The sequence below is a fragment of the Aquarana catesbeiana genome, linkage group LG07 (genome assembly GCF_042186555.1).
Source record: "Aquarana catesbeiana isolate 2022-GZ linkage group LG07, ASM4218655v1, whole genome shotgun sequence".
Lineage (NCBI taxonomy): Eukaryota > Metazoa > Chordata > Amphibia > Anura > Ranidae > Aquarana > Aquarana catesbeiana.
The window spans coordinates 291,690,490-291,708,320 of NC_133330.1; the positions used below are offsets into that span (position 1 = coordinate 291,690,490).

Sequence of the window (17,831 nt, forward strand, 5' to 3'; positions counted from 1 at the left end):
TTAAATCTTCTGTTCTTGTTTTAACTTTGGATAGTAAATTTTTTTTTTTTCTGCTAGTAAATACCTTATACAGCCCACTTCCTGTTTCTTGTCTGGTGAAAAAAAGCCTAGGCTTATGACATCACGCACAGCTCTCTCTCTCACACGCTCTTGAGAGTTTACCAGGAAGGGAGTGGGGGGGTGAGTCATAAGAGGGCCAATGAGTGCTGCAGTGTGCCTCTGTGTGTCTGTGTAAATCCAGGTAGTGAACAGGCAGCAGCTTCAGCTGCCCACAGTTAAAATGGTTGCAGCCAAGACTAAGTGGAGGGAGATTTTTGCATCATATTTGGCAAGTACAGAATAGCAGTATATATAAAATAATATGCAAAGCGGTTGGAGGGAAGCTTCAGAATGGCGAAGAAGTTTTTAGTACAAATTATGTGCGCAGACTGCAGTCCCTCTTTGAAGGGGTTGTAAAGGTAAAAGTTTTTTTCTATGCATTAAGGTGAAAAAACATCTGACAATACCGGCCCCCCCAGCCCCCCGTTTTTTACTTACCTGACCCCTCGAAAGTCCCGCGCTTGCCCCCGACATACTCTTCGTCACTCAGCCTGGCCATTGGCTCGCGCTGCTGTCAATCACTTTCAATGACGCAGTGCGCCAGGGGGCGGGGCTGAGTGATACAGTGAGCGGCTATGGCCGCCGGCTGTATCACGGGAGCGCGCCCGCAAGCGCTCAACACTTTCGCATGAAAGTGTTGAGTCTTTGTGGGGGGGGGGGGGGGGTGGAGCCGAGACAGCCACCGAGGGAACCCAGAAGACCAGGTTCGGGGCCACTTTATGCAAAATGAGCTGCACAGTGGAGGTAAGTATAACATGTTTGTTATTTAAAAAAAAAAAAAAATGTATCTTTAGTGATCCTTTAAAGTTCAGAAATATCTGTTGATCTTGTCAGTAATCCAGTGAGCTTGTAAATTGTCCTCTATGCCTTTTGCACTTGTCCACCTTACCCAGTTCACTTCTGTGGACTTTAGAGCATGTTATTGGGAACTGGTGAGGTTTCTTTAGCCCCAACACACTGCAATGTATTACATTTTTGTTCTTGGGTTTTGATACACTTTGAGGCTTACATTAAACACACTTAATGTTCTAGGGTGACAACGCTGCTCCTCCATAGACACAGTAGTTTTTCCCCTAGAATAGGAAGTGGCAGGATCATCAACTGAAAATGAGCCCGGGTTCACACCACAACGGGCTGCGGATCGCACAGGAGCGCTGTGCGTCCCTGAAACGCAGCCAAAGACGCACAGCGTTTTTGTGCAGTGCGCACCGCAGCTCCATAGGGAGCCAGTCACATTCTCCTGCTATGCGAATTAGAGGTGCGGAAACGCACCTCTAATTCGCATAGGTGTGAACCCGGGCTCAAGGAAGAAAAAAAGAAAGTGAATGCAGGCAGAGAGTGTGTTCATCTAAGCCAGACTTTATTACACAACCTATCACATTGCTATAATCTTTTTTTATGGACTATAAACTGAAGGACTTATGAATAAATGGTTGTGGAACGACTCATTTGAGTTTCCATTATTTCTTATGGGGAAGTTTGCTTTGATATACAAGTGCTTTGGATTACAAGCATGCTTCTGGAACAAATTATGCTCACAATCCAAGGTTTTACTGTAGTAGCATCTTCTGTATATTACCTGAGTAGTCGTTTTTCATATTCTCTGGTCATGTGATCTCCAACCGTTAGACTGATGACACACACGAAGGGCAGGTGGGAGGTGCAGACCACAGACTGATCACCCCGTCTGTAAGACAATTAATGTGAAATGCATCTTTTGTGATTGTAATTGTGCAGGATGTTCACCAGCCCCCACCCTCTCACACTTCTTTTCAGAGATCTCCAGACTTCTCCAACTGCCAGTATCTATGCAAGCTGTGCTCCGTACACATCGAGAACGTACAGGGGGCTCACAAGCACATTAAGGAGAAACGCCACAAAAAGAATATCCTGGTAAAGTTAGCTCCGGTGCTTTTCTGTCTGTATCTGCGAGACGTAGATTTGCAGCCTGTTTGTGTTAAGTGAGCTTCAGTATGTGTGTCACTGGTGTCTATTATACTGCACAACAGCTGTTCGTCGTGAAGGAATTGGTAAGTAGCCATTGATCTGGTGTGGTTTCTAGAATTTACTCCAATGGTGGTCATAGACCTGAAAGAATGAACCTTCATTTAAAACCGATCCGAAGAATGTGTGATGAGAAAAAGATTATGCTCGCGGTGCAAGTAATATTTTTTTCCTCCTGGGACTATATATGCTGATCATTTGCCATTATGTGTTTTATGTGTTTTCTGCTTAAATTTTAGTTTATTCTTTGAAAATTGAGTACTGTCTGTGATACTTTTTTTATTTGCACTAACATACAATTTTTCAGGACAAGCTTTCGGGGTATGTCCCCTTCTTCAAGGTCCCAGCAGTACTGATACACAAATTTTTAAGAAGAATTTATCACAGACAGTACTCAATTTTCTCTGTCACAATTGCACTAATACGGCTACAATCAAATCAAGTTTATCCTTTTAAAACGCTAAAGCTGTTCAGGAATGGTTGAGGCCTGTCTTGTTTTAGTTTGTTTGCCCAGGTTATATGTTGCAGTCTTTGGTCCATCAGAAACACGGAGGCCCTTGAATTATTTGGATAAAGTCCGCATCATGTCTATGGCCATCATTATTCCATCTCTACTATGAACAGTTTTCATCTAATCCTATGATGTTTGTGTTAGTTAAGGTAGTCGCGTGTGTGTGTATATATGTATGTATGTATGTATGTGTGTATGTGTGTGTGTATATATGTGTGTGTGTGTATATATGTATGTATGTGTGTGTGTGTGTGTGTATGTATGTGTGTGTGTGTATATGTATATGTATATGTATATATATATATATATATATATATATATATATATATATATATATATATATATATATATATTCTATATTTTCTCAGGTGGACTAATGCTTTCATAGAAGATGTAGGTCTATTACACTTATACAGATGTTCATGAGTGGATGCAAACTGAATAATGAAAAATCCAGCATTTTAGCTTCAGAAGTCATTCACAGTGATGAAAAATGGCTGTCCGTTGAGCATGAAATTGAATATAGTAGCAACAAACAGCAAACATTTTTGGAACGATAAATATTACAGTTGATGTTATTTTTAAAAAATAACCTCATATTGTATTAAATGACTGAATGAATGGTCAGCCTGCATGGATGCTTATACAATCCAGATTTTTATCTTTATTATGTTTCTGTACTATGGGTATGTTTTTTTTTTTTTTGTTTTGTTTTTTTTTTTTTTTTTTAGTTGCTAAACATCTTTTTAACTAATTATTTACAATTTCTAGTTCTGTGATTGCATTACCACATGGTAAATGTTTTGTGTTTTTGCAACCTTTGCAGTGTCTTCTGTGTTATGTTTGCTAAAAGATAAGTGTTTTGTTGGGCAACAAAGGCAATTGTACTCTACATTTACATACTAATGGTAGGATTGTCTGTAAATTTAGCTTCTCAATGTACACAGGGAGTGTCCATGTGTGCACATGCGCATGAACTTGAGCCTGGTAGACACTGGCAGAATATCAGCTGGTAATGACCAACAGAATCCGGCTGACATTCGGCCTGTGTGTGAACCAGCCTGTCCAACAGAAGCCAGCTTCTGTCGAATGGGCATGCTGGAAAACGAGCATCTGATGGGCGTACGACAGTCCCCCTGTCAGAACACAATAGCTCAGTGGGGAGATTGATGTACTAACATCAGATAGTTAGTACAGCAAGCTCCTCACGAACTCTTCAGTTTTTTTTTTTTTTTCATTCAACCCACTGGGGTTGAAAATATACCAACTGTTCGGTTTGAGAGGAGTGGATCATTAAATCCACTCCTCTCGAACGGGAGTGGCCATGGCAATAGATGGATCGAAATTTTACTGGTCCCTGATGAGCTTGCTAAATTTCAATCTATCTATGGCCAGCTTTACTTGTGAATCTCCAGCACAGGAAGCAAGAACAAATCTTAACAGCACCCAGACAGAAAAAAATAAACTTAACCTTTCCAAATCCAAAAAAAAAAAAAATTAAAGGAAAAAACGTCCTGTCTAAGCATATACAGGCAGTCCCCGAGTTACGAACGGGCACTGTAGGTTTGTTCTTAAGTCGAATATGTTCGTAAGTCGGAACAGCATTGGCAGAACGGCAGATAAGTAATTTTCCGATGTTTCGTCGAATGTGCCCGCCGTCGCAAAGGGTCCGTCGAATGTGCTCGCAGGAGTCGTTCGCAATTCGGATGTTCGTAACTTGGGGACTTCCTGTACTTTAATGTATTAGCTTTTATGTTTTTTTACAATGTGAGCTTCGCTTTAGAAGGGTTGATATTCTCTTTGCAAGTTTATTTCCTGCAAAATATTGTAAAACTTTGCTCTAGAGTTTACCAGTAGCAGTTGTTCTAGAATTGTACGTTTTTTAGAATAGAGTTGGTTCTTCTTGTTACCCATAGTTTATGCACTATATGAATTTTGATCTCCAATGTGTGTGTCAGTTATTTTATTGTGTGATAATTACTTTTTTTTTTATATGTTTTGCTGTTTAGGAAAAGCAGGAAGAGAATGAACTGCGAGCTCTTCCGCCTCCTTCAGCGGCCCAGATAGCTGCCTTGGGAGTCACTTTGGCAAATGTAGCAAAGGAACATGGGATATCTCAGGAGGACTTTCTGTGCAGGCAGGAAATTGTGAGCGAGATGGAGAAAATTATCCAGATTAAACTGCCTGGTAGGTTTCTTGTTAAAATGTTATGGGGATTGTGGAAATGGTGCCATTGCAAGTATTTTTGAATTATTGTTGTCTGTTGTCTGTTTTGAGTTACAGGATGTCCACCTTTACTATGTAGGGAAGGTGCAGAAAGGATATACTGAGGCTTTTTTTGGGCCTAAAGCCAGCCATAGACTGCTCAAATCTTGGCTGGTTCAGCAGGGACCAGCCGAGATTTAACCCATGTATGGGCAGGCTGAATGTGCCCAAGCTGACTGATCATTAAACTTGGGTACAACCAGCCTGTTGGATTCTAAATGCAATTATTGCCAGCAGCCAATAGCAGTGATCACTGTGTTCTCCTGGCAGGGATGGCCCCTCCAGCCGGGAGAATACATTGGCTCAGTGGGAGGGATTCCCCCCATCTGTGTTAATGATGGGGGAATCAGTGGGTTGCAGGAAAGAAAATCGCTCCATCTATGGCTGGCTTTAGGCAGGTTTAGACAGCAGTGCTGACAGCTGGTGCTATCAAGAGTGGTGAGTGGCCTTAGGCACAGGCATTTATTTACCTATACATACAGTAATGCCACGTACAAACGAACGTAAATTCTGCTAGCAAAACCCTGATGAGAGCTTTTTGTCAGAAAATGCGACCGTGTCTATGCTCCATCGGTCTTTTGCTGGCAAAATTCCAGCCAGCAAAATATTGAGGGCATGTTCTCTATTTTTCAGTTGGGAAAAGTTCCTATCCTAAAATGCGATTGTCTACAAATTCTGATGCGCAAAATTCCTACACATGCTCAAAAACAATTAGGCGCATCCTCTGAAGCATTGAACTTCATTTTCTCGGCTCGGCGTAGTGTTGTACGTCACCGTGTTCTTGACGGTCGAAAGTTCAGAGAACTTTTGTGTGACCGTGTGTATGCAAGGCAAGCTTGAGCGCAATTCCGTCAGAAAAACCATCCATGTTTTTTTCCCGACGGAAAATCCGCTTGTGTGCACGGGGCATAAGAATTATGTGTTGTTCTGCTTGGTTTTTAATAAAAGTTCTGATGTGGGGGGAGTAACTATCTGGGGAAGGATTAAACAATACAAATCTAGGATAAAGTGTGCTGATCAACCCCATCAGATTTTCCCTGCTCGTTTAGCTATAGCCGGCATTACTGATCATTGTATTCTGACAGACGGTGGGGAAGCCTCCTTGCTTTCAGAATACAATAGCCCAGCGGGGAGGATTCCCCCCATCCACATTGAATGTGTCGATAGTGGAATCATGTCACTTTTTTTCATTCAGCTCACTGGTTAAACAACAAAACTGATCCATCTATGGGCTGCTTTATTACTAGCCCCAGTTAAACCCTCCCTTTTTATTAAACAATCTTTGGCTGTACTTCTCCTTTTAATAGGTTGGATAAGTTGACCATTATCACATTTGAAATGTCTGGTTCATTTCTTGAGTAGGTAAAACATTGCTGTCGTTTCTGTAGTTCAGTAGCAGTAACAGCTACTCAGTTTGTAATCTGATTTAACATGAAGACATGTTTATTTAATTTAGGTATTCTTTTCACACAAACCTTCTAGTCCTTCCTGATATATGTATATACATTTTAATTTGGATTTGACTAGCTTTTACATTTAAATGAATCTTATTTTCATGGAAATCTATTCCAGGGTATAGAAGATTCCCAGACAAAAGATCAGATTGAGGGGCTAAAACCTGTTTGCAGGGCTGATTACAAAACAAAGCTGGCATTGCAGAATATATTGACAGATCACATCTCCACCCCAGTGGGTTTTGAGGAGGCTTTATACACAATGTATACAATGTAGATTTCTTGATCAATGCATGGCAGAATTCAGAATAGTCACTCCTAGCTCAGGATTAAGGTCTTGTTCATACAGGCTACAAGTACAAAGCCTAGTACACATGGGCTGAATGTATGGCAGCCGGTCAGACAGAAGCCGGATGGGGAAGCTGGAAAACCAGCAGCCGGCCGGTTCCCAATCAGCGATCTCGACCAATGTCTGAGAGCATAGACCGGAGTGTTCTGGTGGGGGGGAGTTCAATAGAACAGCAGGCGAGATCAGATTGTTAGTACAGCGGCTCTGACCTAGTGGTGCGTACTAGGCTTAAGGCTGGCCATACATGGTAGAATTTCGAAAGAATTTTTTTTTGAAAATCAGAAATTTTGTGCGTTTTTGTGATCTGATGGTGCCACCATTGGTGTTGAAATTCGACCAACCAAGCCTTCAATTTCACCTCCTGTTGCTACAGAAAAGAATGGCTGGGAATCTTCTTTTCAGGAATTTTCGTTTCTTGCACATGTGCATTTCTATTTCGATGACATTTCTCGCACGATTATCACATTATTGATTAGAAAATCATTCGTTTTTCAAAAAATTTCCAACATGCCCGATTACTCAAATTCGATGGCCGCACAGAAAATCGGCTGTTGCTGCAGCCCGCTAATGGTGCGAAATTCAAGCGAAAATTCTTAGATAGGATTTTCGAAAGAAAATTCTTTCGAAATTCGACCCCATGTATGGCCTGCCTAAGAGTATAGGGTTTAATGGTAATATGCAAAGCATTTGCAAAGAATTCACCAGGCTTCAAGCAGCTTTGTTGATGCCTTGAAAGAATATTTGGTTCCAGTTTGAGGATGTTAAACACAAATTTTAATGGGAGTGCCGAGTGTCTCATTTTAAACAAATAGCAGGATTCAGTAGTGTTAAAGCATTCTGAGATTGGAATATGAAATATGCTTTACAAAGCCTGCTGTAGACATTGCTTTTGTTAAGGCCCTAAGCTGTATACTGTATTTTGTAATCAAGTAATTTTAGTACAATATAAGTAACAGAAACTGACTGTCAAATAGGTAAATGTACTCTCATAGGTCCTTCTGTTTCAGCCAGAGTTGGTTGGAGATTGCCAAGTATGACGTATTTGTATGTGGTGGATTCTATACTCTGTAGACCAGGATATGCAAAAGTTCACTTAGATCTTATTATAGCCTTCACCTCTGTGATGGCTGTCTCTAAGCTATGACTTTTTATTGAACATCCACAGCATAGGCTGCAAAAATTGTCAGAGTTTTCCATAGACCAGTGGTTCTCAACCTGGGGGTCGGGACCACCTCGGGGGTTGAATGACAATTTGCCAGGGGTCACCGAATTCTGGGTTGTTCCTGAAGTCCACGCTGCTCTCCCAGCCTTTTTGTGGCCGCTCACTCAGCCTCTTTGCAGCCGCCCATTCAGTTCACAGCATGGAGACTAGAGGTCAGCTGACTGATGAAGAATGTGAAATGGGAGTAGCTGGAGGAGATCCTATCTCCTAACTTCGGCATAGGTGTCACTGCTATGAGACACAGTGAAGCTGGAGACACAGTGAGTAACACTACCTGTGATTATAGTTGCTAATAAAAGTCCCCACTACAGTTCTCAGATCAGCAGATGACCTTGATCAAGAGCACCTAAGTTGGCTGATCAGAACTCCCCCCAGCACTGCCACTGATCCCACCCCCCACCAGCACTGCCACTCATCTCAAAATTTTTGAATTTTGGCTAGGGTGTTGAAGGGTTAGAACCGCTAACCTTTCAATACCCTAGCCACCCTTAGTAAGATCGCAATAAGAGCCCCCCCCCCATGACAGGCAGTGAGTGAAACTTTTCCTGTCCTGCTGCACAGTTCAGTGTGGGGAGCTGTAGGAAGTAACCTGTACTTCCAGGTATGGAGGAGCATGTTCCATGTGATAGACCTGGGCCAATCAGTGCTGTCAGAACAGGAATCCACAGCCCGGGTCCAACACTCCCAACAATATTAGGTTACACAGGACTTCCCCATGTTCCCAGTTTCTGAACGGCGTGGAACCTAATCGAATAGATGGCAGGTATGTGTTGCTGGGGAGGGGGCAATAAAGTGACACCTTTCCCTTCATGGACAAAGCAGAAGTTCACTTTAAAGTGGTTACATTTTATGAACATTTCACATACATGTTACCTTCTTGTTATCCGCTTCTAAAGTAATGAAAAATCAAATTTTATGTTCTACTTTTAGAATGTTCCCTGAGAATGTATGGATCATCACTGACCAGATTTGCATTTAAAGCAAGTGACATTAATATAGACATAAAGTTTCCTCCAAAGGTATGTATAGCGAAAGACAATCTTCTGAATCATATAAGATTATTTTAAAGTGTACCTGTCACACATACACATATGAAGCATTAACTGTGTGGAACAGACCAATGATTCAAGGGAGGCAGCCTGTTATCTCACTGGCAACTTTTCTTTTGTCAGGTTTGAATCTGGTAGGGAAAAGCCTCTTTCAAGGTTTTTTTTACACCTCTAGTACATGGGACACCTAAAAATGCCACGTTTATAGGCATTCATGCATTTTCTTAATGCAGCTCATTGTTTTTATTGGGCCTGTAAACGGTGTGTAAACTTGCTTCATATAGAGCAGTGAAAAAAAATTGTTAAAAATCTGCATTGCTGTTCAGAATGTTCACGCAAATACACTCATACGTCACCTTTTTCTGATTGAAAAAAGCTAGAATTTTGTGTGTGTATATGCAAATGTACAAATACAGTACTGATGTATGAACATCAGATATTCCTGGCAGAAAAGTATAGCACTTGTTATACAGCCCATTCTCACGTTTTATTTTCTGCCAGGAATATCTGTTGTTCATACATCTGTACTGTGTCCCCATTATGGAGAATATCTGTAATAGACATGAGCAATGGTAAAACCACCATTTTTGTAACTATTTTAAATATGATATACTTTGTATGTCATTCCAGAACATTGTATAATATTCTTGTATCTGTTTTAGATGAACCAGCCAGATGTTTTAATCCAGGCTCTTGAGATTCTGAAGAACAGCTGTAAGTCGTTATCATTTATTTTGTTCTAAACACTTATTATTATTTTTTTTTTTATTACATTGTTTTGTTAATTGTTTGCATTTTACCAAATTCTGTATGTGCTACTAATTACGGTTTATTGGCTAATTGCAAACACATATAAGCAAACTGATTCTAGTTAAAGAAAATCATCTTGCTGTAGCTAGTGGAAGGATTAGCTAAAAAAAATGAAACTTAAATGAACATACCTAAGAAAGAAGATAAACATTGGCATGAGTTGATATTTTAAAGTATCTCAAAGTACTTCTGCACTTTGGCCATATTAAGTAAGAGGTACACTGCACACCAGAAACAATGAAGTGCCTTCCTTTACCTTTACCACACTTCCTGCTGCTTTGAACCTCTGCAGTAGTCCCAGGAAGCCTCTTCAGTATTGGACACATATAATATGCCTCCCACAATTCAGTGCCCACAATTCAGTGCTCAGAGCGCATCACGGACATCGGCTGACATCATGGAGCCATTGCAGGATCTGGAAGGATCCTGACTGTAGGCTCTGGAAGGATCCTGACTTTATTGTCGGGATCCACTAAGATGCCTTATCGCCAGCTGGCTCAGCCTTCAGTGACCGCTGGAGGGGCAGAGTGAAGAGCGATGACTGACAATCACTTTTCCCAGCTCAGGGAATACTGAGAGCTGAGTGTTGAGCGGTCTCGTGATCGATCAGTTCTCTGTCTTAGAGCCGGCGGGGACAGCTGCAGCATCACAGCGATGTTGCAGCCATAGAGATGAATACACTATGTATGTGTATTTTTTTTCTTTCTTATACTTCTTCTTTAATACTTGTTGTGTAGGAATTTTGATGGAAACTCGCAGCAGGGAGTGTGCTAAAGGTAAGTATGGCATGTAGAGGTACCTGCTTTGCAGCCTTTCTGTTACTTTTCCCAGTCTAGGCAAAGTACTGGTTCACTTTACACTAGGAAGCACTAAGAGATTTTAATCGGTTTTGATGGCTAATTCTCTTTCTTCTCCCCCCTTCATCCTCCTTCCTGTTCTCCAGCTCGATATATTGATGTTGAGTCTGATTTCCATGCAAAGATTCCTGTTGTATTTTGCAAGGATGAAAATAGGTAAGATACCTTTATCAATTCTTTTATAATAACAGAGAGTATTTTGTTGTATAGAAATCTATACTAAAAGGAACAAGAGGGCTGCCATTGCTGGCCTCCCTTTCTTAATATGTTTGCCATGTGGCTGTCTCTGGCTTCAGTACTTTGATTTTCTTACCTGGTATAGCAAGTAAAGGCTGTGCTGATCTGCATATGTTTTTTGGATCAGTGATTCAAGAATACTATAGCTTGGGGAGGAAGGTTTTCATTTCTGTTTGTGTCTCTGCTGGGGAGAATCACTTTTGACATGGTGACTATTATCAGTGTAAGTGATGATAAAGCCAACAATTTACAGTTGTCACTAAGGAAGGAAGGGAATTTTTTTATTTTTTTTAATTTAAACCCGGCAGGCTGAACGAAAAACCCCCCAGAGAGATCGATGTTAGTGTGGCGATCTCCCCCCTGTGCTATTATATTCTGCCCCCCCCCCCCCCCCCCACCAGAACACACTGAACAGTGCTCGCAGTCATTGGCTGCATGAGCTGATTGGATATGGCTCCAATGCTGGCTAATCCAGCATGCCCCATTGGCAGAAGCCAGTCGTGAGACCAGCTTCTGTCGAACTGAAAGCTGTACACATGGGCTGAAAGTCTTCCAGTTCCTGGTGAACAGACTGATTTCAGACGATTTTCAGTCTGTGTGTACAATGGCTTAAGAGGAAAATTTTGTAGAAACTTTTAGAAAAAAGAAAGGGGGTTGCAGGGCTCTACCCTGCTAGTACTGGACTTTAATGGCATGACATGATACAGAAACTATTAGGATAAAAAAATATAATTTTATTTTCAACAGTTTTAAAATTCAAAAGAAATGTAAAAAAAATACACAATAGTATAAAAACATCAAAAGATTGTACTGTGATATGATACAATAACCTTCTAACAACTTCTAATATACTTACATTATATAAGCTTGAGGTGTACAGGTAGCTCAATCCTCCATGGGTCAACACGTTTTGCTGAATTGCATAGCTTCTTCAAGACCCATAGGTTGACTATCATATTCTGCATAGTATAACATGAATACAAATGAGTATAAACATCATTATTTTCACAATGTGTTCGCAAATGTTTTGTAAGTTCAATACTTAATCAACATGGCCCTATAGCACTTACAGCAGCACGTGGCGGAACATTAGTGGCATCAAATGTCTGTGGGGCGGACACAGGGGCTTTAGCTCCTTAAATGTAACCTAAGACATGTGGATCAATGTTAGCCAAAACAGCCCTAATAAAAGATATATGTATAAAAGGATAAGAGACTGTGTGTGTATGTGTATATATATGTATATATATATATAAATTATACACACAGGGAAGTGGCCTGAAAGCTGTATGGCTGGATTCATTGGATTCGCACGAAAATAGTGCAGGTACTTTTTTTTCCCCGCACTAGAATCGGATTGCATGGGTGTTCTTATCCATGCTATCTGATTCATGTGCAAGTTTACAGTTCGCACTGCAATCTGTGAACCGATCTGGGGATGTCATTACCATTGTATTGACAACTGCATCGGTTCGCAGAGGGCAGTGTGAACTGCCTGCGAGAGAGATGCGATGCCAGAAACGGCAATGTAATCGTGCTGGTTCCCACATGGCACATATATGAACCTAGGCTAAAGGTATATACGTACTTTTTAGTGCATAGTTTTTAATATTTGAACATATATACCCAATGTGCGGCGCTAAAAATTATGCAATATACTAAACCTCTAAAAATGATAATAAATAAAAAGATAATAAGCTATTAAGTAAAATATCCCCTTTTATAGTGCAAGTGCTCAATAGTAGATGAATAAAGTGCAAGTCCTCAGTGTGTATATACACAGTCCTCAATATTGAGAAGCAAGAAAAAAGTGCAACAAATGGTGTCTTCATGCAATGTGCACTTTCCCCCTTCAGGTGTGCCCTCACCTTAAGGGCTTTAAAAACAAGCCTGTACTAAATGGTAACAGCTTAGATGATCATCATCCATATAGTGGCTGGTTAATGGTAAGCACAGATCCCATATTCTTTCCACCTTCTGGTATGAACGCTGATCAATAAAGCCACAATTCCGTCTGGTAATTGCAAAGATCACCTCATATTCATACAGGGAATAATAGAGGCGTGCAATAGTGTAATTCTGTTTAAAAAGATTTAATGGCAACTAAAAACTCATCACGTTACACTCACATTAAATATATTTAAAAACCGCATTAAGCTGTGCTGGTGTGAAGGGGTGAAATGGTCACCTGTATTCCGGTCTGCAGTCCCGGCGTACGGCGTTTTCCATGTCCTATTTTCTCCACAGCACTTCCTAGTTCCTTGTGCATCAGTCAGCCAGACTCCTCCATTTTAGTATATGTCTCCCAGGATTTTCCTTAGATGTATGTAGCTGCTAGATAGCCTTTCTCCAGGTGTTTAAAATACTATGTACCAAATAGACTCTCCAAGATCTGAAGAAACATATAGGTTTGGTAAGTATTAGTTTTAGTGGAAACTTTTTTTTAGCCACTGTAGAGTCTTTGGAACAGGAAGTGAAGGGAGATCTCCCCAATGGAACTCCTCTAATAAACAATATATAGATACCCAGTAAAAATGTGTTTAGTAATATAACTAGTTTTTTTACATACGAGTTAAGAATGTCCTAAGGCTTAAAATGCTTTATCATTATGGACTAAATATTATACTAAATGTAGGGCTGTTACTGATTAAAATTTTCGTGTTCGATTAATCAATTTTTTTAAAATCGATTAATCGACTAATTTCGATTAATTATAACGCACGTACAGATCCAACTACTTTTAGCTGATTTAGCACCGTTGTTATGACATAGCGGGGCATGGCTAGGATGTCACATGTCATAATCTCAGCCTTACTGTGCCCATAATCGCAGGCTCACTGTGTCCATAATCGCAGCCTTACCGTGCCCATAATGCAGTCTCACCCTGCCCATAATCGCAGCCTTACCGTGCCCATAATGCAGTCTCACCGTGCCCATAATCGCAGCCTTACCATGCCCATAATGCAGTCTCACCGTGCCCGTAATCTCAGACTTACGTTGCCCATAATCGCGGCCTCGCCGTGCCCATAATCGCAGCCTCACCGTGCCCATAATCGCAGCCTCGCCGTGCCTATAATTGCAGCCACACCGTGCCCATAATGCTGTCTCACCGTGCCCATAATGGCAGTCTCGCTGTGCCTATAATGGCAGCCCCGCTGTGCCCATAATGCAGTCTCACCGTGCCCATAATCGCGGCCTCACTGTAGTCAGTGCCTGGATTACACAGTCTGCGGGCATCTCCCGCTGTGTGTCTTGGAGCTGAGTGTGAAAACTTTGGCCGCACTGTGAGAAAAGTCCCGTCCTCCTCCTAGATCAGCTCGTGTGATAGACAGAACACTGCGTCTATCACACGAGCTGATCTAGGAGGAGGGCGGGACTTTTCTCACAGCGCGGCCAAAGTTTTCACACTCAGCTCGGAGACGCACAGCGGGAGATGCCCGCAGACTGTGTATGACATATAGTGGAGGAGGAGAGAGCGGAGCGCTGCGCTGCAGCCACAGCTTGGCCCAAAGCAGCCCCAGGGCAGGCAGCCTACCGACCAAAAAAATTTTGATCAATCAAAAAAATTAACGATTAATCAAGGAATTAATCGTTAATTTCCTCAGCCCTAACTAAATGTACAAAAAGGTAATCGACCCATTTTCAGATTTTCAAATGGATTAGAGAAATTAAAGTGAAGAGATTAAGTAAAACTGGACATGCATATAGGAAAGACACGAAAACACAAGCAGTGCTCTATGGGGAAAAAAGTCAAAAGATATGTCCATATGTGTATTCACATATAAATTTATGTACACCTTGGATTAAATTTTAAAAACACACTTTATTTCACATAGGTTAGAGCCCAACAATGTCCATAGGGCTATAAGTAAAAGTGTAAACAGTAGTGTATATAGAAAAAATTATTAAAACTATACACTAAAATGAATGGAATTTAAAAGAAAGGTTTTTAGACACGGTACAACCAATTGTTCCTGAAGAGGAGGGGTTAATAACCCTCGGAAGGCTCACCGTTCACCATAGACAGAAAGTCATACAGGGAAGAACGCTCTGGCTCCAATGACGAAGTGAGGTGACAGGGAACAGGGCTGTTGAGTGTGAATATAGGAAAGTCAAATGAATACAGCTCTGCTATCATTATTGCATCTTTAAATGGACTTTTCAAGTGCCATTTTGGAAGTACCTGAATTTGTGTGGCATCAACCTCTTGCAATGTATTGTACAATCTGTACAGGAGAGCTCAGATCAGGGGGGAAAAGTAGTAACACAGGAGCCAATATGTTTTTTGCTGCAATAAAAGGGGGATACTAATAGGAGAAGAGAGCAGAGTGACAGAAAGATGAGCTCATCAGTGTATTGCTTCTCCTTTCACTGTCCACTCACAGGGTGTTTTTGTTTGGGGAGGCGACCTACATGTAAAAGTGAAACTGCAGATCAGGCCCCCTTTCCGGACAGGCAGGGCTATGTAGCAGCACAAAATAGCTCAAGCTCTGTCAGATTGGATGGAGAGCGTCTGTGAACAGCGATTTTCAAGTCTTGCCACAAATTCTCAATTGGATTTAGGTCTGGAATTTGACTGGACCATTCTAACACATGGATATGCTTTAATCTAAACCATTCCATTGTAGCTTTTCTGTATGTTTAGGGTTGTTGTCCTGCTGGAAGGTGAACCTCCGCCCCAGTCTCAAGTCTTTTGCAGACTGTAACGGGTTTTCTTCTAAGATTGACCTGTATTTGGCTCCATCCTCTTTCCATCAACTCTGACCAGCTTCCCTGTCCCTGCTGAAGAAAAGCATCCCCACAACATGATGCTACCACCACCATGTTTCACGGTGGGGATGGTGTGGTCAGGGTGATGTGCAGTGTTAGTTTTCAGCCACACATAGCATTTTGCTTTTAGACCAAAAAGTTCATTTTTGGTCTCATCTGAGCAGAGCACCTTCTTCCACATGTTTGCTGTGTCCCCCACATGGCTTCTTGCAAACTGCAAACGGGACTTCTTATGTTTTTCTTTCAACAATGACTTTCTTCTTGTCACTATTCCATAAAGGTCACATTTGTGGAGTGCACAACTAATAGTTGTCCTGTGGACAGATTCTCACACCTGAGCTGTGGATCTCTGTAGCTCCTCCAGAGTTACCATGGACCTCTTGGCTGCTTCTCTGATTAATGCTCTCCTTGCCCGGCCTGTCAGTTTAGGTGGACAGCCATGTCTTGGTTGGTTTGCAGTTGTGCCATACTCTTTCCATTTTCGGATAATGGGCTGAACAGTGCTCCGTGAGATGTTCAAAGCTTGGGATATTTTTTTTATTATAACCTAACCCTGCTTTAAACTTCTCCACAACTTTATCCCTGACCTGTCTGGTGTGTTCCTTGGCCTTCATGATGCTGTTTGTTCACTAAGGTTCTCTAACAAACCTCTGAGGGCTTCACAGAACAGCTGTATTTATACTGAGATTAAATGACACACAGGTGGACTCTATTTACTAATTAGGTGACTTCTGAGGGCAATTGGTTCCACTAGATTTTAGTTAGGGGTATCAGAGTAAAGGGGGCTGAATACAAATGCATGCCACACTTTTCACATATTTATTTGTAAAAAAAATTGAGAACCATTTATCATTTTCCTTCCACTTCACAATTATGTGCCACTTTGTGTTGGTCTATCACATAGAATACCAATAAAATACATTTACGTTTTTGGTTGTAAAATTACATAATGTGGAAAGTGTCAAGGGGTATGAATACTTTTTCAAGGCACTGTACAAACCCTTTAGCAGGTAAAACAGCCCATATATATATATATATATATATATATATATATATATATATATATATATATATATATATATATATGTAATTCATGTTTGTGTACCTCATGTTTAGCTTTAATATTGCTGAATGTTATCTGCTGTGTGTTTTTATAAACTATTGTTCATTTTTTTCTAGCGGGTTGACATGCAAAGTGAGTGCTGGAAATGACACAGCGTGCCTTACCACTGAATTACTGGCAGCTGTTGGCAGATTAGAGCCCACTCTCATTACCTTGGTTATGGCGTTCCGCTATTGGGCCAGGGTAAGTAAACATTGTTTGGGTCGTATTTGCTATTATATGATGAATAAACTGTTTTTCCCAAATAATTTGAACTATAGTCTACCGAGTTCAAACAAAAGAAAAAAATAAATACAGTAAAAACCCAACATCCACAGAGCCTGATCCATTAGGCATTAGATACTTATAAACCATGATCCAATTTGATTTAAATGGGAAACAAAATCCTTCCTGACCCTCAAATGCAATACTGCCTGAATCAATAATCTACTGGTATTATTTATATACTATACATTAATAGCTATATATATTTTTTGCATTTAGAAATTACATCCAGCTTTATTTTAAAGCCATCTACAGTGCTGACTACGGACAGTCCCTTTGAAAGATCATTGCACATTTTGACCGCTCTTAGGATAAGTTTAGATGCGTGGCAGAAGGGCGGCTTGCAGGCTTTCAGGAGGCAATCCTGCCACCTCCTAAATGCCTGTTTTTTTTTTTTAATGGGATCACTGTGCCACAGCAATTGCACTGCAGTCCCATTGACCTCTTTGGGCAAGTTTTAGTACTGGTTCACACTGATGCAACTTCATAACGAATGTGATGCGTCAAAAACATTCTAATTTCGTATGTCATCCATAAAGTCATTGTTTTCAATGACCGTCGTTCACATACATGCGTTGCGATTCCCCTACGAATGCGATGCGATTAAAAAAAAGGGTCTTGTGCGAGTTTACTCCGTTGCGAATTTAGCCTCCATAGACATCAATGTAAATCGTTCTGGAATCGCATTGTTGGTTCAGATATGTGCGAATTCCACCACACTACTCTCCACAAAAACCAGGAAATACACAGGAAGTTAACACCTTTTTTCTTTTTCCATTATGATTCCATTGGCTAGAACATCAATTGCAGCTATGAC

The 17,831-nt window shown here is 40.9% G+C and overlaps 1 protein-coding gene across 2 annotated transcripts in view; it reads left to right on the plus strand.

The window, feature by feature from the left end:
• Window positions 1-17,831, plus strand: part of TUT4 (terminal uridylyl transferase 4) — a 105,278-nt gene that overhangs the window by 44,144 nt on the left and 43,303 nt on the right. For both annotated transcript variants that reach the window (XM_073593525.1, XM_073593526.1), the window contains exons 4-9: window positions 1,876-1,992; window positions 4,624-4,801; window positions 8,835-8,923; window positions 9,616-9,667; window positions 10,707-10,776; window positions 16,807-16,933. In XM_073593525.1, coding sequence (XP_073449626.1) covers window positions 1,876-1,992; window positions 4,624-4,801; window positions 8,835-8,923; window positions 9,616-9,667; window positions 10,707-10,776; window positions 16,807-16,933 — 633 coding nt within the window. The remainder of the gene's footprint in view (window positions 1-1,875; window positions 1,993-4,623; window positions 4,802-8,834; window positions 8,924-9,615; window positions 9,668-10,706; window positions 10,777-16,806; window positions 16,934-17,831) is intronic.